Raw genomic sequence first — 26,442 nt, forward strand, 5'->3', positions numbered from 1 at the left:
ATATTTATGTATAAATCAATTATGCATGTATTTACACACACACACACACTCATATATATATATATATATATATATATATATATATATATATATATATATATATATATATATATATATATATATATATATATACAACGCCAGACAGCGATAACAACAGTTTAGAACAACTGAAGAAACAAGTGAAAGTTCTAATTTGGGTAATGACGTCACCACAGAATCTTGACACCAAGGCTAAAGCAGTTAAAGAAACTTGGGCGTCTCGGGCTGTAAATGTTCTTTTTATGAGGTAAGGACAAAATAGTTTATAATTGGAGTATTATAATCCTTATTACAGCTCCAAGACCAGCTTAATGTTATAATTCTTGTTGCAACGCCCAGATTAACTTAATATTATAATCCTTGTTAAAATGCACCGATTAACTTAATATTATAATCCTTATTACAGTTCCCAGGCCAACTCCAGCTTCCCGGCTGTAGGTTTAAATGTCAGTGAGGGGAGAGAATACCTGACAGTTAAAACAATGAAAGCTTTTACCTACGTTTATCAGAATTACTTTCACCATTATGAATGGTTTATGAAGATATGTACAGTGTCATTATATTGTAATTATACACGTGCATTATGCTGCATCACTTTGTGTTTTAGTCATAATTAAGTATTTTATCTATAGTTAATAAAGTAGTGTTCCCCGTGACAATAATAAATGTAATGTTATTATTTATAATTAGTTGTATTAATAGATTATGTTTGTTCTTACCGATTCATCACAACTTTTTCTTAATTATTGTAAACAGTTCATGAATGACCACTTCATTACACATTTGCATTTTCAGGTATAAAAATAAAAATTTTATTAGACGTTTTGTATTACGTATAAGTAGACCATCTTAAATTAATGAAAGTGGGTTACAAGTAAGAAAGAAGTATTACTATTGTAAATCTGTATCAGTCCTGATGAAAACTGTAATACTAAAGCGAATATGCAAGGCAAACTGACACAGTAAATTACATTCTGAGTTTAAAAATTTTTTTAAAGAAAAAAGCGCTCAGTTCTAAGAAGAAGCGACCTAAGCTTGAGACAGGTACACATTATAGCTGGGTTTACTCAGAAGCATCGAACTCGAGACTTATGGGATAGCAGTCATACTTCTACGATGCCCAAATGCTGTTGTTTGTCACAGTTTACTCATTTCGTTGGCATATACATTTTGGTGTAAATTTTAAATGATATTTAATTTCAACAATTAGGCCTATATCAAAATAAATTGTGCAACTGTATACCAGAATTCTGTTACCTGATCTATAAAGCAGTGGCGTAGGCAGGGGGTGGGGGGGGGGGTTAGGGGGGGTCATAACCCCCCCCCCCATAGAACCCTCGGTATATATATATAAAGTATGAGAGGGGGTGCAAATCGAAAGTTTGAGGGGGGTGCAAATCGAAAGTTTGAGGGGGGGGGGGGGCAAATCGAAAGTTTGAGAGGGGGGGGGGTGCAAATCGAAAGTTGATCCCCGGGTAAAAATTGGACCCCCCCCCCCTTGAGGCGATCCTGGCTACGCCACTGCTATAAAGGAAGAATGTGACATGTTCTCTTGTACAGGTGGATGATGACACGTACGTCATAGTGGAAAACTTGCTTCACTTCCTGTCAGACAAAAACCAATCAGAACCCGTTTATTTTGGGCAGACGTTCAAACCTTTTGTCAAACAAGGATACAATAGGTAGTTTAAAACGTCTTTTTTGTTAAATATTAGGAAAAACAATTTCTAAAAAAAATTAGATAACCAATGAGTGACAGATTGCTAACCAGCATCTACCGGGTTTTTTTTTCTTCTTCGTTCTTTATAGGGCTGGTAAGTAGGTCACCAACCAGCTCTACGGCTCAATTAAACCTGCATGAGCCATAGAACTGTTTATTGACCTACTTACCAGCCCTATTGTGATGCAAAGGATGGGATTTCCTACAACACAATTATCTGTTACGTGTTAACATGTTGTGTACCTTATAGTCCGCTGAATACGACTTCAGTCTGTTTTTATTGATGGATTTGCTTCCGTAGCCTTTTTCATCCAAGAATAAACAACAAGGCAGCAGTTGTTTAATTTTGGAGTTATCTATCCTAGATGAGTTACTGGCCCTAACTAACGAGAGTTATTTGCGCAGGGTGCGAACCCGGGACTTTTAGAGTTAGCAGTCAAGCGTCCACCTGCCCAACCACGCGTCCCCTGACCGGGTTTCACGTCATGCAATGTGTTCCAGTCTATCTAGGACATAAGAGAGTAGTGTCGTAACTCTAGTGATACGTGTAAGGACATACACACACTGTATTTTAACTCTCATACCGGCAATATTTTTACGTTTTGCCGGAATCCTACAGTAAAGTTCCCCTTCCAAACCTGATAGTCTATGGGGCAAGTGAAGTAGAGTTCATCTGTTTCTGTGACCTCAGCATATGAAGGGATAGTGTGGTCAGCACTATGCCCAGCCTTTTTACTTTTCCTAAAGTGAGTTAGGTACCCCTCGGTAGACTCATGGGACGGTCTTCTGACTTGAATCCGGATTTGAACTCGAAACTTACGGGTTAGCACTCTAACTCTCTACCGCCAGGCCTTTTTGAGCTTGAAGGCTCACAAAATTACACAAAAAGCCGGAGATACAACATGTACAGTATGTTTGTATGTCGTGTTGTGATATTTATGTTAATCTCCCAGCGGCGGCGCCGGCTATGTACTGAGCAAGGAGGCGCTAAGAAGACTGTGCGAAAGGGACGACGCTGAGAAGTGTATCAAAACAAACACCGACGAAGACGTGGAGATGGGGCGGTGTCTTGAAAGTCTGGACGTGAGAATCGGCGAGAGTCTCGACCAGTTCGGGAAAACCCGCTTTCATGGCTTCCCGCTACAAACTGTAATGGATAGCCACTGCGACACGGGATATGAAAGCTATGACTATTATAACTGCTCTAATAAGGTACGTTTCTTGTTTCACTGTTGATCAACCATAGCCAATATTTTTTAATGATTTCTGATATTTTTCATACCATTTTTTAGTTCAGTTTTTTAAGGTATTTTATCGATTTTTTAGATTTAAGATTTATTATTACTCTCAAATATCCCTATTTACACAAACAATTTACACCGATATACTCAGTAGTCTTCTAGTTACACACAAGGTCCCCTAGCTGTGTGTCTTCCAGACTTTTTTCTCCTGGGGGGTGGGGGGAGGGGCACTTAATATTTTTAGGGTGGGGGCTGACTTCCTTTTCCGGGGGGAGGGGGGAGCGGACACTGGTAAAAGAATGTTTTCTACATACATTCCATTTCATTCAGGGGGGGGGGGTAGACTGGGGGATGGGCGGAAGATGCCTGGAAGAAACTCTGTCCCCTAGTTACACACGGTCATCTACCTACACACACACACACACTCTTAACCCTCGTATAAATGTCACTAGTTACTCTAGTTGAATGATCCCAACCTTGAGTGTCTGTGTGTTTACAGGGATGGCAATGGTTGAGTGACTACGCCGTCACGTTTCACTACATCTCACCAATCAACATGTTTCAACTGGACTATTTCATCTACCGCTTGAGGCCGTTTGGAGTCTTCAATCGGCTGGTTGTCTAGCTCCCACTGTCATGTTATCAAATTTAGCCATGTCAACTCATGTTTTTGATCAAAGCAACAGATATTGTGTTTAGTACAAACATTTTCAAATGGGGTACGGCTACTCGACATTAGGATGTATCCATGATTCTACTTTTATTTACCATACTCCTAGTCCTTTTTATTGCTATTAATATATATATATATATATATATATATATATATATATGGGAACAGGGCATCCCCCCCCCGTCACAGGGGGGGGGGGGGAGGTAAATTCGGGGGGTAAAATGTCCGGGGGGGTAATTTCCGGAGGGTAATGTCCAGTAGCCATATATATATATATACTTATATATATATATATATATATATATATATATATATATATATATATATATATATATATATAAATATATATATATATATAAATATATATATATATATATATATATATATATATATATATATATATATATATATATATATATATATTAAACATACTGACATTCAAACAGATTTGGACAAGTATGTGAAGTAACTTTTGTTATATTTAACAGTTCTTTGCTCTGAATGTCTACCAGAGTAAATGGTGTGTTGATCTAGCATTTTGTTAAACTTTTGTTTTTCAATCTGATAGTCACTGATTGAAGTAGAGGAGTTAACCCAAACGGCATCTGTTGGTTGAGATTCTGACTGCAAAAAAAGGAAACAAAACTATCGAGATTTGTTTAAAAATGTCTTTCTATGCATGTGTGTATGTGTGTGTATGTATGTCTGTGAATGCGTATGCGTGTGTGCGCGTATGTGTGTGTGTGCGTGCTTGTGTGAGTGTGTGTGTGCGTGTGTGTGTGTGTGTGTGTGTGTGTGTGAGTGTGTAAATGAGTGACAAAAACTGCTGTACTAATTCCTCTGTATATTATTTTAGTATTCGCTCCGTTTATAGCAGATAATGGTATTTCCGTGTGCCGGAAATAAATTACGATTTCAACTCCGGAAATTCGAGCGTCCAGTAAGGTTTATTTTAAGGAACTTATAGGCCGTGCAGTAACCATTGGCCGAAAATGATTTTTAATATTTATTTTATTTGTATATATTTTTTTTTAAATCTAAATATGAAATATATGCAAAAGTTCGTGATCGCAAACTTTTGTAAGTGCACTAAAAATAATAAAATAAAATGAAATTTAAAACTATTTTCTTTAAGTATGAAAAGCATTTTAAAATTTTAAAACTACAATAAACTGATCGCTATAATGTGTATCGGAAAAGTTTGGAAAATGGTAGGCGCTTTTTTAAAGCTTAATCGTGATATTTATAGGACTTCAAAGGATTATAGGGAATAAGTTATATAGTATAATTATATAAAAATTAACTGGTACCCAAAAAGCTATTAAAAGTGGTAAGTATTATTATTTATAACAAATTTAATACCCTTACTAAAATTTTAGCAGAGACGCAAGGTTTTATGTTATAATTATAAAAAATAGTTGTACATTTTACTATTTAAGGATAATTTTTTTGTAAATTTTTGTGAGTGAATAAAAATTTGTTAACAAAAGCACAGAAATCGATTTTTCCGTATTGTGTGCATTTCAAAAATACTGTGTTGTCCCTGTCTAGAATTTACACATTACCTACCAATACACACTTCAACACCCCCCCCCCCCCCGGCCCTCGCTTGACGTAACGGTTTTGTTTCCCTAAGTCTCTACACGAGAATCCTTTCAGCCCCAACTTTAGTCAATAGGCCAGGTCAGATTGTTCTAGCACACGGGTCGCCAACTGGTATACTAAACCTAAGTAATTTGAAACTAAACATAAATATTAAGAAGAATTTTTGAAATTCGGCTTCATTAACATCACTGGAATTGTAATAGAGAAGAAACAAAGCGCACTGTACAAAGTTGTTCTCAGTCACGAATCTATGAAATATTAAAAACTAAAACGCCATTTGAGACTAGTCATTCGGAACACACCAAAAATATATGGAGTTCTTTGGTTGGTAAGAAGCTAGTTGCAAACGCCAGAGACTTGATCGAACAGGAAGTTTTCACCAGCATTAGTGCAAGCATCAAATGAAGTCGCGATAGAAAATGCCTAGAAAAAAAGAACAATAGGAGAAAATCTCATCAAACGCTGCATGTACGTAAATGTTAAATAACACATTTTTATCGAAATTAAGCTTTCACCATTCTTTGCTTTTCAAGTTGATAAATCAACAGACATGAGTTCGCTTTCGCAGTTGCTGGTCTGTGTCTATATTCATGCGGATGATAGCAAAGAAGAGTTGCTCTTTTGTAAAGATAGCATGGAGAAAATAAATACCTTTCTTGAAACTGGATGATTAAAATGGGTTAAAACGGCTGTGGGGGTTTGTACGGATGGTGCGCCATCTATTTTTAGCTCAAAATCGGGCTTTCAGAAAACAGAAAAGATTTAGCTCCCTAACCACTGCCCTAACCAATCGACATCAAGAGTACATTGCTAGTATAAGTCGTAAATTATATAAAATCTGGAGCCTTCAAAGAACTGAGCAAAAACATAATATAGATCACGAGGTTCTGCTCTTCTACACTACAGTACGCAGGCTGTCAAACGAAATGTTGTAAATTGTGTTTTTGAATTGAAATCTGAAATCAAATTGTTCATGGAAGGAAACAAGACTTTTTGGTATACTTAAAACGACATAGAGTGGTTAGAGAGAGTATCATACCTTGCAGATGTGTTCGAACATAAAGATAAGCTTAACTTGAAGCTTCAGGGAAAATGAACGAATATTATAATTTTCCATGATAATCTCGGGACATTTTTATCAAAGCTGCAAAATCGGTAAAGAAAATAAATCTCAGAAATATTGTAAATTTGAGAAACTCTGCGGTGTGGTAGATGAATCTGATTGTGAGATAATTAAAATTTTGAAAGAAGTGATTTCTGGGCACATTGAATCTCTTGAAAACGATCTGCATCGCTATTTCTCTGAGCTGAAAAAAGAAGAATCTGCATTTACGCATTACCCGTTCTCTTCTTCCCTTGATGTTGCCAGCATTCCCGATGAATTACAAGATGAATTCTCTGATTAGTAGAATGATTCCGAGTAAGATGAAAAACTGCAGACACAATTTTGGTGTAGTATTCACCATTCATACCCAAACGTAAAAATGATTGACTTTTCGAGAATATATTTTCAACACTATTCTTCGATTAAAAACAAAATTAAGATAATTATAATGACATAGGTTGGCGTTAACAAATTTTTTTAAAAATTAAAAACTTAACCACGAACGTTTAGTGCATAGTATGCAATATTACTCATGCTATTAAAATAGTTATCAAGACTAGTTTATATTGAAAGTCTACTAGAAGATCTTATTTTAGTGCTTATTAATTTCCATATTAATTTCGGCTTTTTAATTCTATGGGGGTCGCGGGTCACTTACTTTTTATAAAAGGGGGTCGCCACTCGAAAAAGGTTGGGAACCACTGTTCTAGCAGAAATCAGACAAAAGCTCTACTGTGTTGTTAATGGCATTTTAAAAAGGGAGATTAATCTCTTAGCCTGCTTGATGCAATCACATGAATGCCCAGCGACACGTATATACGTGTGGTTGATAAAAAATATTGAGTTCAGATTTTATGAGAGTTCAATCAAGATCAATGCTTCAACGCATGTTTACCTGTCAAACATGTGTTTTAACAATCGTCACAAATGTAGCAAAATACACTTTATCAAAATAAACTTGACCACACTTTGCTGTAGGTTTCGACCTCTAAGGTGGGAGGTTAAAATCAAATGTCAACAGACTGCTGATATAAAACTAAAATTTTAGTCTAGAACTTTCTGAACTTGCGTCGTCGATGTTTCAGAGTACGTTCCCTTGTAAAAATGTTTTGTCTTTTAGTTCTATCAGGTAAGATCTATTTAATATTTAAATGTATTAATATTTTCCTTATTTTGTAATATTTTTTTTTTTATTTATACTATTTATTATAATTATTATGATTAGTCAAAAGTACATCGGTAGTGTATTAAGAACATTTTATAATTATTATTACTATTATTATTATTTTTAAAAATTGTTATTATTATTATTATTTTTATTATTATTATTATTATTATTATTATTATTATTATTATTATTATCATTATTATCATTATTATCATTATTATCATTATTTTCATCATGATCATGATCATGATCATGATCATGATCATGATCATGATCATGATCATGATCATGATCATTATCATTATCATTATCATTATCATTATCATTATCATTATCATTATCATTATCATTATCATTATCATTATCATTATCATGATCATGATCATGATCATGATCATTATCATTATCATTATCATTATCATTATCATTATCATTATCATTATCATTATCATTATCATTATCATTATCATTATCATTATCATTATCATTATCATTATCATTATCATTATCATTATCATTATCATTATCATTATCATTATCATTATCATTATCATTATCATTGTCATTGTCATTGTCATTGTCATTGTCATTGTCATTGTCATTGTCATTGTCATTGTCATTGTCATTGTCATTGTCATTGTCATTGTCATTGTCATTGTCATTGTCATTGTCATTGTCATTGTCATTGTCATTGTCATTGTCATTGTCATCATCATCATTATTATTATTATTATTATTATTATTATTATTATTATTATTATTATTATTATTATTATTATTATTATTATTATTATTATTATTATTATTATTATTATTATTATTATTATTATTATTATTATTATTATTATTATTATTATTATATGATTATTATTTTAAGTTGCTTGCAAGATTATTAATATCTTTAAGCTATTGTGAAAATAGTTAAATTACAAAGATCCATTTGACGTATTATATATCAATTTAGTTAATATAACATTTTATCAGAAAAAAAATAATTTTATTTTGTAAATTATTTTTAGGGTGGGGGTAGGATCAGGGGATCACGTCCCCCCCCCCTCCCACACACTGTCAGATTGGACTATTGTTAACCCACCTATATCAGTTAAAGAGCAATGTAGAAAGATGAATCGGCTCTTAAGACTGAACTGTTAAAAATTACCGTCATAGAAGGATGCTGTGTGGTAGACCCCCCAACCACCCATGGACCCCCACACCACCAATGACAACTGTTAAGTTACAGCGATTGGCGCTCTTGTCAGTTTCAACTCAGTTCCGAAATAGCGGATATCACAACAGCACAAATTTACCGTCTCAAAAACTTTTCTGAGCATATAGCCTGTAGGCCTATAAGTTTTTTTTTTCCCGAAATCCTGCCAACGCCCGTGGTGTAAACTGTATCATATAGGCTACATGCCCCTGTGAAATGGCCAAAATGCCTTCCTGTACCGTGTAGTTTTTCAATGATCCAGTCTTGGTGTCCAGCCTGCCCCGTACCGTGTAGTTTTTCAATGTTCCAGTCTTGGTGTCCAGCCTGCCCATGTCTAGGTCAGCCACAGCTAACCTGTTCAGGCTGGCCCTTCATAAGACAAGTGTCGGCTCCTGCGGCCCGGAACGGTTGGGGCCTGGTTGGGTTGAAAGGTCAAGGACATCCTGTGTTAGGACATGCAAGACCAGGTATGTTCGGTGTCTTCTGTCATAGGGTCAAGGTCATTCATGACTAGGTAGGTTCGGTGTCTTCTGTCACAGGGTCATTCATGACCAGGTAGGTTCGGTGTCTTCTGTCACAGGGTCATTCATGACCAGGTAGGTTCGGTGTCTTCTGTCACAAAGTCAAGGCCATTCATGACCAGGTAGGTTCGGTGTCTTCTGTCACAGGGTCAAGGCCATTCATGACCAGGTAGGTTCGGTGTCTTCTGTCACAAAGTCAAGGCCATTCATGACCAGGTAGGTTCGGTGTCTTCTGTCATAGGGTCAAGGTCATTCATGACCAGGTAGGTTCGGTGTCTTCTGTCATAGGGTCAAGGTCATTCATGACCAGGTAGGTTCGGTGTCTTCTGTCACAGGGCCATTCATGACCAGGTAGGTTCGGTGTCTTCTGTCACAAGGTCAAGGCCATTCATGACCAGGTAGGTTCGGTGTCTTCTGTCACAGGGTCAAGGCCATTCATGACCAGGTAGGTTCGGTGTCTTCTGTCACAGGGTCAAGGTCATTCATGACCAGGTATGTTCGGTGTCTTCTGTCATAGGGTCAAGGTCATTCATGACCAGGTAGGTTCGGTGTCTTCTGTCACAAGGTCAAGGCCATTCATGACCAGGTAGGTTCGGTGTCTTCTGTCACAAGGTCAAGGCCATTCATGACCAGGTAGGTTCGGTGTCTTCTGTCACAGGGTCAAGGCCATTCATGACCAGGTAGGTTCGGTGTCTTCTGTCACAGGGTCAAGGTCATTCATGACCAGGTATGTTCGGTGTCTTCTGTCATAGGGTCAAGGTCATTCATGACCAGGTAGGTTCGGTGTCTTCTGTCACAGGGTCAAGGCCATTCATGAGCAGGTAGGTTCGGTGTCTTCTGTCACAGGGTCAAGGCCATTCATGACCAGGTAGGTTCGGTGTCTTCTGTCACAAGGTCAAGGCCATTCATGACCAGGTAGGTTCGGTGTCTTCTGTCACAGGGTCAAGGCCATTCATGACCAGGTAGGTTCGGTGTCTTCTGTCACAGGGTCAAGGCCATTCATGACCAGGTAGGTTCGGTGTCTTCTGTCACAAGGTCAAGGCCATTCATGACCAGGTAGGTTTGGTGTCTTCTGTCACAAGGTCAAGGCCATTCATGATCTTCGAAGCTTGTTCCAAATATTTTGAATTTTGGCAGATGGTTTCACAAGTTTAAAGAGTTTTGAAGGTTATAGATGGCCATATACTGCTGATAGGTTGTTAAATAGGTTGCTGTAACCTTAACTCTCTCTCTGTCTCTAACTATATATATATATATATATATATATATATATATATATATATATATATATATATATATATATATATCATCCATTTATCTATCTCTAACCCAAGACAGAGTTATAAATCTAGCCCAAAAAGTAAAACTAATCTAATTATGACATTCATTTATGAATTAAGCTCTCACTCTAGCCGTGACTCTATCTAGCTCAGTGCGATACTGTCTTGTACTATGGGGACTTAAAAAATTATAATATTTTATGGTATTTGTCTACTGAGGTGTTATTTATCACATTAAAAAAGACCAAGTTGTGATTTTATTGGGGAGGATTACTGACTAAGTTTCAATTTATGTGATATTTAGTACGGTAGACTACTGACTAAATTCAGCCGTGTATTATAACGTGTGATATTTAGTGTTGTAGACTACAGACTACCTTATGCCTTGAACACTGACTACCTTATGCTTTGAACACTAACTACCTTATGCTTTGAACCCTGACTACCTTTTGCTTTGAACACTAACTACCTTATGCTTTGAACCCTGACTACCTTATGCTTTGAACACTACCTACCTTATGCCTAACACTTAAACTTGTATGAAGGTACCTGGGCAGATGTGCGGGCATAATGTACAACAAGATGACCAACTTGTGTACCCCAGCAGCTGGTCTGAGACCACAAGATGCCCCGCCCACACCACTAGAGGGCGACCTCTATCTCAGCACTGGCTGTAACGGCTATCAGAATTTCAAGTAAGTCGGAACAAAACTGTCCCGCTGAATCTGAATCTAATACCAATACATCATTCAGTAGACTTTAACTAAGTTTAAAAATTGTTTGGGTTGGGGTGGAGGAAGGGAGGCTGTTCATTGACCACAAAAATCACGCATGGATCAGAATTTTAAAGAGCTTAGTCGCAATCTCCAAGTGGGTTCATTGTGGCCTTATAAGTGTTTGTATTAAAATAGTCCCAGATTAAAACGTGTATGGGATTCTGCTCATAGAATAGGCATCTTAGGATAATTCACTTAATGTGTAGGCTATATGTATACACATATATATATATATATATATATATATATATATATATATATATATATATATGTGTGTGTGTGTACATCGTGTAGTGTTTCTACTATGTTGTCAAACCTCTCGTGCAGATACTACACCGACTTAATCGAGACAACCTACGCCGCCTACTACACTCAATATAAAAACTTCATCGACGCCGAATCGGCCTGCATGTGTTTGGGCGGCCATCTATTCGTGGCCAAAACCCTGGCCAAGTTTGATCTGTTCAAATACATCGTCAGCTCCACTGGTCGCGTGTGGATAGGTCTGAATGACATGGCGGTGGAGGGGAGGTTTGTCTGGGTCGACGATGGTCAAGAGATAGATCCTCTGGTCAAGTTGAGTATCTTTGATTCGAACCAACCGGACAACTCGCCATGGAACTCAAACTGCGCCTATGGGTCAGTGAGAAGCGGCCGGTTTGTATTGGACGATACAAATTGTACTTACAATGCATTGTTTGTTTGTGAAAAACCTGCCTGTTAAATGGTCCATACATAATTAAGGCCTTGCTGTGTTAATGTGTGGTCAACTTCTTTCAAATATACCGCAACAGATTGAATCAATGTTTAAATATAATTGTCTTTAGTTATAGAACAAGAAATTTACCTTTTTTACCACTTCATGAAAAGAGAAGTGTGTTCATAAAAAAAGACATGCCAATAAAGGTTGACAATCGAAGATAAAATTATGCAGTAAAATTTCGATGATGTATTCTTTTAATGATGATTCAGTAAAACATCAGTAGTTACCTGCCGTTGGTTGTAATATAATTAAAATAATATTTTAAACAGAGACTATTTGCTAATTTTTGTTTTTGGATTTTAAAAAATGCATGATGTGTACTGTGGTAGTTATAACCCTCAGAATATAAGCTATATTTTTGTTGTTATAACTCTTACAATATGAGTCCAGTCTCTTGTCTGTTGTAACTTTTTCTCCTCGTAAACTACATGTCTTCTAGAACAATCTACATTAACTTTTTCTTTTTGCAACATCACAGCCAGTGTTTCTTCCAGGCATCTCATCGAGGAGAGCCCCCCCCCCCCCCCTCGAAGAAAGTCTACTGCCCCCCCCCCCCCCCCTGAACGAAATGGAATTTAAATAGAAAATATATACTTTTAACAGTGTCCGCCCCGGAAGTTTTAGTCCGCCCCCATCCCCCGAAAATTTCAAGGACTCCCCCCCCCCCCCCCCGGAGAAAAAAGTCTGGAAGAAACACTGATCACATCTGGAATGTATTGAGTGGGTCGTAATTAATTCTGTAAGGCTTACATGATTAATTTACGTCTCTTCTTCGTTATAAAGACTGAAATAATCTAATAGTTGATTTAATTGATCTGTTTAATGCTTATTTCACGGATCAATGTAATAACAATAGTTTCCCCGTCATTATCGTAAACACACAGACTCAGAGGTAATTTTTGTTTGTAGGGACCATAAGCCTTCAGCTAGATACTGGCCTAATTATATCACCACATCAAACGTGTGATTATCTGGTCAGCTGGTTGCCTTCGGTGTGTATTAGTGAGATGTAAAGGAAAATTTGATTTTTTTAAAAATTTGAAATGACACCCGATAAAAATAGACAAACAGTTGTAATTCATGAATCAAGTGTAAAAGTAAGTAAAAGTTTGCAACGTGAAATGAATGAAATAATTTCAGTTACAACAACCGATTATTAACAGCGTTTAACATCTATATATTAAGTGTAGAAGTAAGTAATAAGTAAAAGTGATTTTAAAAAAAACTCAGTTACTCTATGACATCACAACATAAATTATAAATATAGGAACATAACACTTTATGACACTTAATATTACACGCCATAGACATCGATTTCTCAATGCTCTTGGCAATATATATATTTTAAATTATGTGAAAATATTTCTCTCTTCTGGAGCTGGATTATTTGTAATGATTCGCTTAGAGTTATCTCCAATTAACTTTCATGGCGGTGACCTTTATACAGGGGCGTTAACTCTAATGGCTTAGTTTATTTACAATTTGTCGTTCCTGATACGTTAAAAATACATTAGAGGGGAGATCATTCTAAATAATTTTACAGTGTTTGGAATCTAAATGACTCGCGTAAGCAAAAAACACATCTTTTGGACTTTACATAAACCCTGTTCTGAAACATGAAACAATCTTCACACACCGTGCTAGATATGTACACAAAATATAACACCTTGTACTACACTCTTAACAATGTCATGACCCAAGTTATCCTTGTACTTGGACACCAGGTAATACCAGAGACCAATCGACAACGGCATGGAGTCAAATATTTACATTTCTAAAACGCTCTATCCCACTATCAAATATGTCAACAAAGTGTTTCGATTTTAAACTACAAATCTGCGCTGTGATTGGTCGTTCGATGATTGAAGCTGCTGTGTTTGCCAGATCAACACACAAGAGATGTGGACCAACTTGAGTTAGCTTGACAAATCCTGGCGTTTGATTGACTACAGTAAATAGTGGAAGGATGTGTTCGTAGTGAGTGTAGCTGCACTAATTGCTGCAGTAAATGAACTTTTTTTTTCGTACTCAGGGTAATGTATCTACATGGTACAATTATCGAACTGTAGGCAGGGGAGGGGGGGGGGGGAACTACGGTGCCGCCAGACACCGCAATGCGGGGGGGGGGGGGTGGGGTGCACGCCATTTAGGGGCCCATAGCCGCCCACAATTAATTTTTTATAGTAAAAAAAAACACTATTTTCTTGCATTTTTGAATTGAAAGTGAAAGCTTTTGTGAATAACAAACAGATCTACTTTTGTAGTGATGTTATGCAGTAGCTAACATATTATTATGCTGTTGCGTAAAAAAATATATATGCCTGAGCTGTACTATGAAAGACAAGCAAACGTTCAAAACGCTTCCATGACTTATTTCCCTTTTTTAAATAGTTAAATATGGGTGTTCATAAGATTCTTTTAATACATTTGTTCTAAACAAATTAAAAAGCAATTACTTCTCTTAATTATTATTTTTTCTAAAAATATATCAATGAGGCGTAAAACGTCGAGATTTGCAAAAATGTCGAAAAACTTCTTGCACGATTACAATACTTTCTCTATACTCCGTATATACGAGAAAGTAAAAAAAAGAATTGCGCACCAAGCGAACGCCGAATAAAGATGTGCATAATAGTGCGGAATATTATTAGTACTTTATAAATTCACATGCGTTTTTTTGAGAAATCGGAAATAGCGTAAATTAGTTCTTCAGGTCAACGGAAATTACTCAAAATCTGAAAGAAGGTAGAGAATTAGATCTTTTACTTTCATGTGAAATTTCATTTATTTATCTGAAATAGTACTCAAGTTATAGGCTTTTGAAAAATTCAAAGTAGAAAAAGTACCACTTCCGTTTATCGGAAATCGCTAAAATTTGATCAGGATCTACGATTTTGATAAAATACTTATATATAAAATTTTATCAAGGTGTTGTCCATAAATGATGTCACGCTTTTTAAGCCATTTTTTAACCCCCCCCCCCCCCCTCCGCCCTACGTCACACATCGTCACAGTGCCGGTATAGAATAAGGCTATAGGTTTTTTCTCATTTGTTTCTGTCGTTGAGACTCTAATAGTTATAAACAGTACAGACTAGCTAACGGAATAAAACCATTTCGATTAATTAATTGCTTAAAAAATTAATATAAGAAAAATTAAACAATAATTTATTTTACAGAGCTAATAATCGTTAATATTATAAAAATGTATCTTCTGTCTTAAAAATTGAAAATTAAATTATTTTCAGCAATACAAATACTGGGTTGCTGAGTTTGATTGTGATCATAGTTATGATTAGTTTTAGAGATTATATGATTAATTTATACACAATTTAGAATTACAGAATATTGATTATTCAATATAGAAAATATTAGGGCAGAGATTACTAAAAGATATAATATAGTATTGTGGAATATAGAATATATTAGTATATTATTATAGAATCTAGGCTATACAGCAAGAAATACATAATAAGATTGCAAAATAAAAAAAAAAACTAATAATATAAAGGCCCATTTTAATCGAATTTAAGACGCACGGGGTCATCCATAAATGACGTCACCCTCGTAGGGGGGGAGGGGGGGGGGGGTCCGTAATTTTGTGACGATGTCTGATGAGGGGGAGGGGGGGGGGGGGGTTCAGATGTTGCGACGTCAAACTTTTGAATTATAAAAAAGCAAAAAAAAAAAACAATGTTAGAAAACGAATTTTAGACGTTATTTCGCGTTTTAGATTACTGTTTTAATAAATTGTAATAGTTTAGACAAGATTTTAGAAAAATATCGATGTTTAAAAAAAAATTCAACTTCAATTTTGAGGGGGGTTGTAGGTTGAGATGTGACGTCATTTAAGGGGGGGTCTGGCTTTTTGTGACGACGTATGACGGACGGGAGGGGGGGGGGGGAGTAAAAAAAGCGTCAAAAAAGCGTGACGTCATTTATGGATGACCCCCACTTCGTTTGCCATATGTTATTACTAATATGAAATTGCAGAAAACATAATAACTACTTTTATCGAATGCATATATAGAACGTGCTATATAATCTTAAGAACATGATTATGTAGTGGAGTAGGTACAAGGTGTGCCAGGGGGCTATAACCCCCATATATATATATATATATATATATATATACATATATATATATATATATATATATACATATATATACATACATATATATATATATACATATATATATACATATATATATATATATATATATATATATATATATATATATATATATATATATACATATATATATATATATAATCCATACAATAGGCATGTCTCTGATCTCTTTTTAACTTATCACTACTGTACTTAAGTAGTACCCCTAACCAGAGGCGTCACAAGTTGGATTCGATTCTTCTCTATATATGGTATATAAGTAAAAGTAGACTGCGGTTTAACCCCGTTCATCCGCTCGCCATAAAACTTCAGGGGAGGTTTCAGCAAAACATCTTTTTTTAATTTTATTTTACAAGGGCCGCGCTCCTGGAGGGTGCAATTTTTCTCTACACGGTTTGTAAAAAAAAAAAAACGGATGCTGTTTGACATCGTTCATCTGAGTGCCGTTAAACTTTGGAGAGTTAATGAAAATACTCCCGAGAAGGTTTCTGCGAAAACAAAAATTAAAATTTATTGTGAGCGTTTCCCGGAGGGTGCGATTTTTGTTAATACACGGCCTGGTGCCCATAATTCCAGCGCGACGATACTAGAACTTGAGCGTACTACATGGCGGGGAAGGGGCCTTACTATAATCAGCGGTAAAAAGCAATAACAGGCGCAGCCTCCGGCGCCCCGGACTTTCCGTAACCCGAAGCGCCCCGTGTTACCTTGTGAACATTATGGCGCATACGTTATTTTTTTTTTAAAGCTATACATTAAAGACACGATGGGCAACAATAATCGTTGACTACATAGAATCAGGCGCGTCTGACGGCGCCCCGGCAGGATGCGATTTGGCGCCCTGGGATATCATATGAGCAATAAGGTTGTGTTTAAGAGCACTATACAATATTGACTCTGTGGCACACGACATTCGATGACAAAACAGAGCCAGGGGCCGTCCGCGATGACCCTGCGGTACTATAACCTCGGCTCCCGAGAGCGCCCCACTACGTTGTGACACCCGGGCGGTCGTCTAAGTGTGTTCTACTTCACTATTACATATTCCTAGTAAAGGTTGCTCTTTAAAAAGAATGTAGGCGCCGGATGCCACACATAGTGCAGTTTTACTATTTATTCATGTGCGCGACTACAATCAGTGGGGCCGTGGGGCCCCAATAAAAAGACAACATCAGGGGTGCAGCTTAACTGTCGAAAATACCCAAGAGGGTATTCAATAAGTTCCTAAATTAGTTATCGGATCGTAGCGCCCCGTTTGTGCAGGGTGTAGCCCAGAGAACCCTGGATCGGTACAATGGGCGATGTGCACAAGGGGTGAGGAAACTACTTATTTTCAACAACCTGCACTTAAGGAGTCCCTTGGGCCCAAGCAGTCGTTTGACCCGGTGCGCCCCTGGCTTCCAGACGAACACTATGAGTTTTAAAGAGCGCCCTACAGTAGGGAAACGTTTGTCTACTGCATTTAATGACAAAATGAAAATAAACCGGGAGTGATCTCCCCTAAACTCTCGAATATTTTTATATAAAATAACAGGGGATGGGAACTCGGGCTATAGACATGATTTTTAATCCATTTTAAATACTTAAAATTTTAAAAATAGAATAAAATCTCGTAGACAAAAGAATTGCACACCAAGTGAACGCTAAATAAAAAAGTGCATAATAGTGCGCAATATTATTAGTACTTTAAAAATTTACATTAAATTTTTGAGAAATCGGAAGTAGCGTCAATTACTACTTCCGGTCAATGGAAATGACTCAAAATTTAACAGAAGGTAGAGAATTAGATCTTTTACTTACATGTGAAATTCTGTTTATCTATCTAAAATAGTACTCAAGTTATAGGCTTTTGAAAATTTCAAAGTAGGAAAAGTACCACTTCCGGTTATCGGAAATCGCTCAAAAGTTGATACGGATCTACGATTTCGATAAAATACTTATATATGAAATTTCATCAAGCTAGCTGTAACGGTACTCAAGTTATCGTGTTTACACACACACACAGACACAGACAGACACACATACGGACAAGATTGCAAAATTATGTTTTTCCGTATCAGTGAGATGTAAAACGTCGAGATTTGTAAAAATCTAGATTTTTTTTTGCACGATTACAAGACTTTCTCTATACTTCGTATATACGAGAAAGTAAAAAGTGTCGTCGTTAGTCGCCCGGGAACAGAATACGATTGGGCATCCTGAAACTACACCGCTGGCGTATTGCAGCGCCCCTGTGTGGGTCCCTCATAAACACTATTGCGCCTACGTTCGTTACGGAGTGCGATACATTATGGATACGATGGAATACTGTGTGCGGTAGAATTTGCGCCTCAACAACTATGATGAAAGCAATATAACACCGGCTTTGTTTACATTTAAATTGTTCAGATATAGAAATCAAGATCAAGCGTAAAAAAATACGTGATTGCTAATGTATTTATAAAATCCTCTTAAAATATTGCATGAGTCTGTCTTCTGAGACCGCAGTAACGCGCGGGGCGGGTACGCTGGTTTAATATAAAATATAAAACACATTGTAAATACCTTTTTTATACCTAAGGAAAATATGTAACATGTTTTCCTGAAATTTTGAACTGTTTTAAGTTTTAACTTCCTGATCCTCCATCAACGTCCATACTCTCCTTTAGTATTAAAAGGGATTCAGGCTTTTTTTTATTTATGGGAAGGGGTGATCAGAAAGTCTGACGACACATTTTTGCTTTCATCCGTTATTTCGGGCTTTAAAATATTGCTTTTGGTATTAATTCAATGTTTATCGAGGTCAGTACAGTTTTGGGGACCTTTTTGGATTTTTTTATTACTTCTACAGTAGAAAGTAAACTGGATTTCCGTTTTCTTATTAAAATTATTTTTATAATACAAATATCAGAATTCGAATGTAAAAGTTTTAAAAGATTTAAAGAGGGAAAATGGCTCCTTTTTGCCGTGGGTCCCTAATCCTTGCTTAGCTTTACGATAGCTACGCCACTGGTTGGGGGGGGGGGGAGAGGACAGGTCGGGACACGACATTGGTGTGGTAAGGGGGTGGGGGTCGGGACATGACCATTTTCCAGTGGTGGGGGGAGGGGGTCGTGACATGACCACCTTTCAACGGTAAAGGGGGGGGGGGGGGATCGGGACATAACTAATTTCCAGTATTAGGGAAGGGGTAGGGACGTAATCACTTTTCAGTGCATGACCTTATTGGTGGTGGTTGCTGGGGTGGTGCTGGGGGTGGGGTCGGGACATAAAACTGTCATGTCATGGTAACATCTGTGACGTCAACTTCACACGATATTTAAGTGATGTCACTCACGACTTTCTGAATTGTTTATTCCGCTCCGGTTTACCCTAACAATTACCATCTACTGTTATCCCTACCGTTCTAACCACCAAATGTTTGCCATACCTAACCATATAATGTTTACCATACTATTCTAACCATCTAATGTTTACCATACCATTATAACCATCTAATATTTGATAGAAGGCAGAGAATTAGATCTTTTACTTACACGTAAAATTTCTGAAACAGTACTCAAGTTATAGGCTTTTGAAAAATCAAAACTAGAAGAAATTCCACTTCCGATTAGCGGAAATCGCTTAAAAGTTGATACAGAACTACAAATTTGGAGTAATACTTATAAAAAAATTTAATCAACCTGATTGTACCGGTAATCAAGTTATCGAGTTCACATACACACAGATACACATTCACAAAGACACACACACAGACAAACAGACAGACAGACACACACGCATACTCAGACACACGGATAAAATTGCAAGACTATGTTTTTTCCGACTCGTCGAGATTTGGGAAAATTGCGATTTCGATTTGTTGCTCGATTACAAAACTTTCTCTGCATTTCGTATACGAGAGAGTAAAAAACAACCCACCAACAAGTGCTAACATTAGCTGACATCTCTTCCTACTTCGACTATAACTACAGCGACTAACACAAACCCTGCATTAGGCGAGCAAGGCTTTATGATCCAACCAAACCAAATCCACCTCGAGGTTACGAAAAACAACAGTAAAAATCGATCACTTTTCCCCAACCTTCTATGACATAAGACAATAAATGAACACTAAAAGATGAAAACCCGAACAACAAGGTTAGCACTAATTCTTGTGGTAGCCTTTGCTAGTATGTACGTGTTTATATACTACAGCAACAACCCCTTGTCGTTTATATCGAGCCCGTTCAAATTCAAATTCACTATGTCACGGAGACACAATGGAAGAAGTTACACAATAGACCAAGGTTCGTTTTTTTCACTTCAATATTACGATACTAGACCAACACACATACATGCTTATAAACATACACCTACACACATATATTTATAAATGTATAAATGTGTATATATATGTTCATAAATATATACATATATATGTTTATATATATATATATATATATATATATATATATATATATATATATATATATATATATATATATATATATATATATATATATATATATATATATATATATATATATATATATATATATATATATACATATATATATATATATATATATATATATATATATATATATATATATATATATATATATATATATATACATAGACATAAACATAAACATAAAAATAGACGTAGACGTAGACGTACACGTACACGTACACGTACACGTACACGTACACGTACACGGCGGACTCGTCTGACACAGTGAATGACTACAAAACAGAGGCGTAGCGACCCTTTCCAGCGCCCGGGGACAAACTTTCGATTTGACCCTCCCTCAAACTTACGATTTGCACCCCTTCCCATCAAAATTTCAATTTCCACCCCACCCCCTTAAACTTTTGATTTGCATCCCCCTCTGACTTTTGATTTGCACCACTTTTGATTTGAAATTCCCCCCGCTCAAACTTTTGATTTGCACCCCCCCCCCCCGCCCTAAAACTTTCGATTTCCACCCCCCACCCCCCATCGCAAATTTTTTCCAACCCACTTTGGCGCCCCCTAAGGTTGGCACCGGGGGACATATGCCCCCCCCCCCCCTCGCTACCCCTCTCCAATAAAACCCCCAGCTTGTCCGCAAACCGAAAGATAGAATAATAATTAGTAAACAGTATAAAAAATAGGCAGTATTTAAAATATCCGTGTTTTACCTACCTTATATCACTTTATCAATTCACACATTTTTTCCCTAGTACTTTAAATTTTAAAAATTTACAATAGAGTTTCGTAACTAAAACCATTGCGCACCTAATGAACGTGATGACGCGCCTATAATAGTGCGGAATAGTTGATTAAAATTATAAGTAATAAACAGTACATTCAGTGAATAAAATAAAATTAAAGATTGCCTTTTATCAATCCAAGCTAATTATAATTTTCTAACAATAATTTCCTCTTAAACATCCGCATAATTTGCATTCACATTTTGCTAATTATATTATTGCAACACTAATTCCTTCTATGACGACCGTATATTTGCATTCACATTTTTTATTAGCGTGAGTTAAATTTTTTTTTAATTACCTCCTTTGTCAAAATCAGAAAAAAAAGTTAAATTAATTTGATTTTTCTACCGTACTGTTATTATGTTATTAAAATGTATCCACTTTTTCTGGGAATATAAACGAAAATGATATTTGACATTGATCTTTTTAATATGCTTTAGCAATGTGCAAGTATTTAATATTTTCTTTACGTTATGCAAAAAAGAAAAAACAGTGGCAATTATTAAATAGCTCTATGTCGTTATATAAACAAACCCTACTCTATTACTTATAATAAGACATTGCGGTGCACTGAAAAGCACAGCATGGTGCGATGTTTACTTTTATGGTTCCAAAAGCTATAGCGATGACGGAAGGAAGGACTGACACACTACTTGCCCGCTTAATATTATAGATTAATTTAGGCTCATCAGTGTTTGCATGTTTTTGACGTAGGCCTTATCTTGGTTGGCTTCTCCTCAGTCGACTTTGTCCGTCCGTGTTGTATGTTGTTAACGTTTTGCGTCAATCACAGCCTTTGGAGCGTGTCGGCTTGCTCATTTGATCCTAAACTTTGTTATGTAATGAGCGTGATAAAAGTGGACAGTAAATGTGGTTCAATTATTGTTGTGATTAGTTGAGAACAGCAAGTCACATTGATTTTGTGTTTATGCTATTTCACGCTAACTTAAAGTTGGTATTTAAAAAACACGATGGAAACCGAGAATGTTCGGGCATCATATTAAATTCTATAAAATATTATATGTAAAACAGAATTACAATTAAAACCTACAACCTTTACGCTAAAATCTTTTATGTGTGTTATAAATATTACTACATGTATGCAAACCACGCATATACATGGACCCAGTCTACAATTGATACAATTGCAGGTCTACATAGGGTTTACAGTCTAGTAGTTTACAGTAGGCACCTAGTGTGTAGCTAGTATACTAGTGTGTAGCGTTCCCATAATAAGCCCAGGTGCTATAAATGACATAACATTACATCGAGGTGAGAAATGTTGAGGGGAGAGCAGTGGGACTTTCCCCTTTGTTGTCCCTGCTTTGCCCTTAGGGTCAAAATTATATAAGAGATACTATCTCTGTGGGGCTGGGTATCACGGAGGTGAAAAATGTTCAGGGAAGGGCAGTGGTACTGACTCCTCTTTGGTTTTATTGTGGGATAGAAAAAGGTGGGACTGACCATCATGAGGGTTGAACATCAGTATTAATGTGTCTGATCACTTCCCTTCTGGATTATAAGGGTCTTAAATTGTATAACATGCGACCCAGATTGGCTGAGATCTAAGAACAGCAGTGATTATTACTAATGAATTATATTAGCCGTTGTAGTGTGGGTTTTGTTGGAGTTAAGTGGTCTCACGTTTGCTACAGTAGTGCGGTTGTACTAGATCTATTGCTACTAAATCTTGTACTTAACAGAGATTCTAGAATCTACATTGACCAGATCTAGATAACTTTTTATATATTACTGCATTTTATCATATTCATCTACTTAAACTCTAAACGCAAACAGTATTACTAACAGTATTTTTATTTAGAAATTTCGGCAACATATTTATATTATCCACAAAACCATCAATAACAGTATAAGGATCTTCGATTCCTAATAGTTCAAGTTTTTTAACGTATTTTTCCTTTTCCGCGGGTGCGGTTCTTTACATACAGTGAATACGTCCAGCCCTGGTGAACAGCTGATTGTGTTTACGTCTGATGTACACCACTGTGGCGGCGGACGTAGGTATCACGTGATTTAGGTCACGTGTTTGCAAGGGCTCTATAGGTTTGAATGACATGGCGGTGGAGGGGAGTCTTATCTGGGTGGACGATGGTCAAGAGATAGATCCTCTGGTAAAGTTGAGTATCTTTGATATGAACCAACCGGACAACTCACCATGGAACTCAAACTGCGCTTAGGGTCGGTGAGAAGCGGCCGGTTTGTCCGGGACGATACAAATTGTACTTTCAATGCTTGGTTTGTTTGTGAAAAACCTGCCTGTTAAACGGTCAATAAATAATTTGGGTTTTTAAGAAGAGCTGAAATAAATGTAGGATTACAGAAAATTATAATGACACAAAATTTAAAAACCGGAAAAGTTATGTTATTACAATGAGATACATCAAATCAAACATTCTTCCCTTTCAAACATCTATATCTATAGCAGTCCTCCCACATTTTAAAATTTAATTATACATATTTTTTTTAGTAGTAATAACAATTTATTTTGTAGTTTTATAGTTTTCAAAACATGAACATAAATTGTATAGGGGTATATAGTAATTAAATGGAGAAAGTAAACGGGCATAAGAACTTGACAAAAACAGAGGATGCAACTCTTTTTACTATTGGCTGCTTAGTTTACTCTAACCCATCTTAACCTGTGAGGTCAAAGGTTGACATTGTAGCTATTCCTGGCCAGAAACTTAAGCGACCGTAGAGAAAGTGTAAATTTATTTTTAATTTTTTAACTTAAAAGTGTATTTTTTTTTTACTTACTCGTATATACGTAGTATAGAGAATGTCTTGTAATCGTGCAAAAAAAAATCATGATTTTTACAAATCTCGACGTTTTACACCTCACTGATACGGAAAAACATAATTTTGCAATCTTGTACGTATGTCTGTCTGTCTGACTGTGTGTCTGTGTGTGTGTGTGTGTGTGTGTGTGTGTGTGTGTGTGTGTAAACACGATAACTTGAGTACCGTTACAGCTAGGTTGATGAAATTTTATATATAAGTTTTTTATCAAAATCGTAGATCCGTATCAACTTTTTAGCGATTTCCGATAACCGAAAATGGTATTTTTTCTACTTTGAATTTTTCAAAAGCCTATAACTTGAGTACTATTTCAGATAGATTAATAAAATTTCACATGTAAGTAAAAAATCTAATTCTCTACCTTCTGTCAAATTTTCAGTTATTTCCGTTGACCGTAAGTGCTAATTTACGCTATTTCCGATTTCTCAAAAACGCATGTAAATTTATAGTACTAATAATATTGCGCACTATTATGCACATTTTGTTTTGGCGTTCGCTTGGTGCGCAATTCTTTTTTCTACTACATTTTATTCTATTTTTAAAAGTTTAAGTAAACAAAAATCAAGTCTATATTCCGTGTTGCCATCCCATGTATTGTTATATTAGAATATTCGAGAAAGTTTAGGGGAGATCACTCCCGGTTTATTTTTTTTCCGCCTCAGACACGTAATTTACAGCGTCAGTTGTGTGTTCGCTTTTGTATTACAGTTTTCATCATCGGCTTGTGAGGACTGATATATATATATATATATATATATATATATATATATATATATATATATATATATATATATATATATATATATATATATATATATATATATATAGACATAGACGTAGACGTAGACGTGGACGTGGACGTGGACGTGGATGTGTATGTGTATGTGTATGTGTATGTGTATGTGTATGTGTATGTGGATGTGGATGTGGATGTGGATGTTGAAGTGAATGTGGATGTGAATGTGGATGTGGATGTGGATGTGGATGTGGACGTGGACGTGGACGTGCACGTGCACGTCCACGTACACGTACACGTACACGACACGTACACGTACAACGTACAACGTAAAACGTACAACGTACAAAGTACAACGTACAACGTACAACATACAACGTACAACGTACAACGTACAAAGTACAACGTACAACGTGCAACGTACAACGTACAACGTACAACGTACAACGTACAACGTACAACGTTCAACGTACAACGTACAACGTACAATGTACAACGTACACGTACACGTACACGGCGCCTTGTAGTGTGTGATTTTTCTCTATATACAGTATATAAAAAATAAAAGTCGGATGCGATTCGACACCGTTCATCCGAGTGCCATAAGCTTTATGGAGTTGATCAAAAGGTGAAAGAAAAAAAAGGCACAGAAAAAAAACACAGAAAAAAAAGTCACAGGTTTTGCTAAGAAAATAAGTCAACGAAAAAAGTCACAAAAGAAAAAAAATATTTCGGAAAAAAGTCACAGAAATAAAGTCACAGAAAAAGTCACATATAAAAATTCACAAGAATATTTTAAGAAATATTTTGATTTAATTGTTGGTAATTGTGAAATTGTGGGTGTTTATTAATGTGCTTGGTATTTTTTTAGTACTATTACCAAATTTGTAAACTTCTAAAGCAATATAGTTTATAATAATAATAAGTTAAAATATTGCAAGATACTATACATAGCAATGTCAACATTTGCTACTTATTTAGTGAAATAAACTTTGGAAATTATAATAAAATTAATTTAGGCTCATCAGTGTGTTTGCATGTTTTTGACGTAGGCCTTATCTTGGTTGGCTTCTCCTCAGTCGACTTTGTCCGTCCGTGGTGTATGTTGTTAACGTTTTGCGTCAATCACAGCCTTTGTAGCGTGTCGGCTTGCTCATTTGATCCTAAACTTTGTTATGTAATGAGCGTGATAAAAGTGGACAGTAAATGTGGTTCAACTATTGTTGTGATTAGTTGAGAACAGCAAGTCACATTGATTTTGTGTTTATGCTATTTCACGCTAACTTAAAGTTGGTATTTAAAAAACACGATGGAAACCGAGAATGTTCGGGCATCATATTAAATTCTATAAAATATTATATGTAAAACAGAATTACAATTAAAACCTACAACCTTTATGCTAAAATCTTTTATGTGTGTTATAAATATTACTATA

General features: G+C 36.1%; 2 protein-coding genes across 2 annotated transcripts in view; both read left to right on the top strand.

Moving 5' to 3' along the window:
* The first annotated feature begins 200 nt into the window (after positions 1–200).
* On the top strand, positions 201–3,625 carry LOC131935519 (glycoprotein-N-acetylgalactosamine 3-beta-galactosyltransferase 1-like). The gene is made up of 5 exons (XM_059291944.1): positions 201–286; positions 446–473; positions 1,600–1,721; positions 2,713–2,971; positions 3,500–3,625. Exons 1-5 carry the CDS (start codon positions 201–203, stop codon positions 3,623–3,625), a joined length of 621 nt encoding a protein of 206 aa, XP_059147927.1.
* Positions 3,626–11,129: 7,504 nt separating this feature from the next.
* LOC131935523 (glycoprotein-N-acetylgalactosamine 3-beta-galactosyltransferase 1-like) overlaps positions 11,130–26,442 on the top strand; it is a 29,488-nt gene continuing 14,175 nt past the window's right edge. Inside the window, exons 1-2 of the mRNA XM_059291956.1 lie at positions 11,130–11,254; positions 11,663–11,978. Coding sequence (XP_059147939.1) covers positions 11,130–11,254; positions 11,663–11,978 — 441 coding nt within the window. The remainder of the gene's footprint in view (positions 11,255–11,662; positions 11,979–26,442) is intronic.

This window comes from Physella acuta, unplaced genomic scaffold, assembly GCF_028476545.2.
Source record: "Physella acuta isolate Inbredline_101_S28 unplaced genomic scaffold, ASM2847654v3 ptg000013l, whole genome shotgun sequence".
Taxonomy (NCBI): Eukaryota; Metazoa; Mollusca; class Gastropoda; family Physidae; genus Physella; species Physella acuta.

Coding starts and splice junctions, on each gene's coding strand:
- LOC131935519 (XM_059291944.1), top strand. CDS start 201: ATGACGTCACCACAGAATCTTGACACCAAGGCTAAAGCAGTTAAAGAA. Junction 287..445: donor GTAAATGTTCTTTTTATGAG/GTAAGGACAAAA, acceptor TCCTTATTACAG/TTCCCAGGCCAACTCCAGCT. Junction 474..1,599: donor CCAACTCCAGCTTCCCGGCT/GTAGGTTTAAAT, acceptor TCTCTTGTACAG/GTGGATGATGACACGTACGT.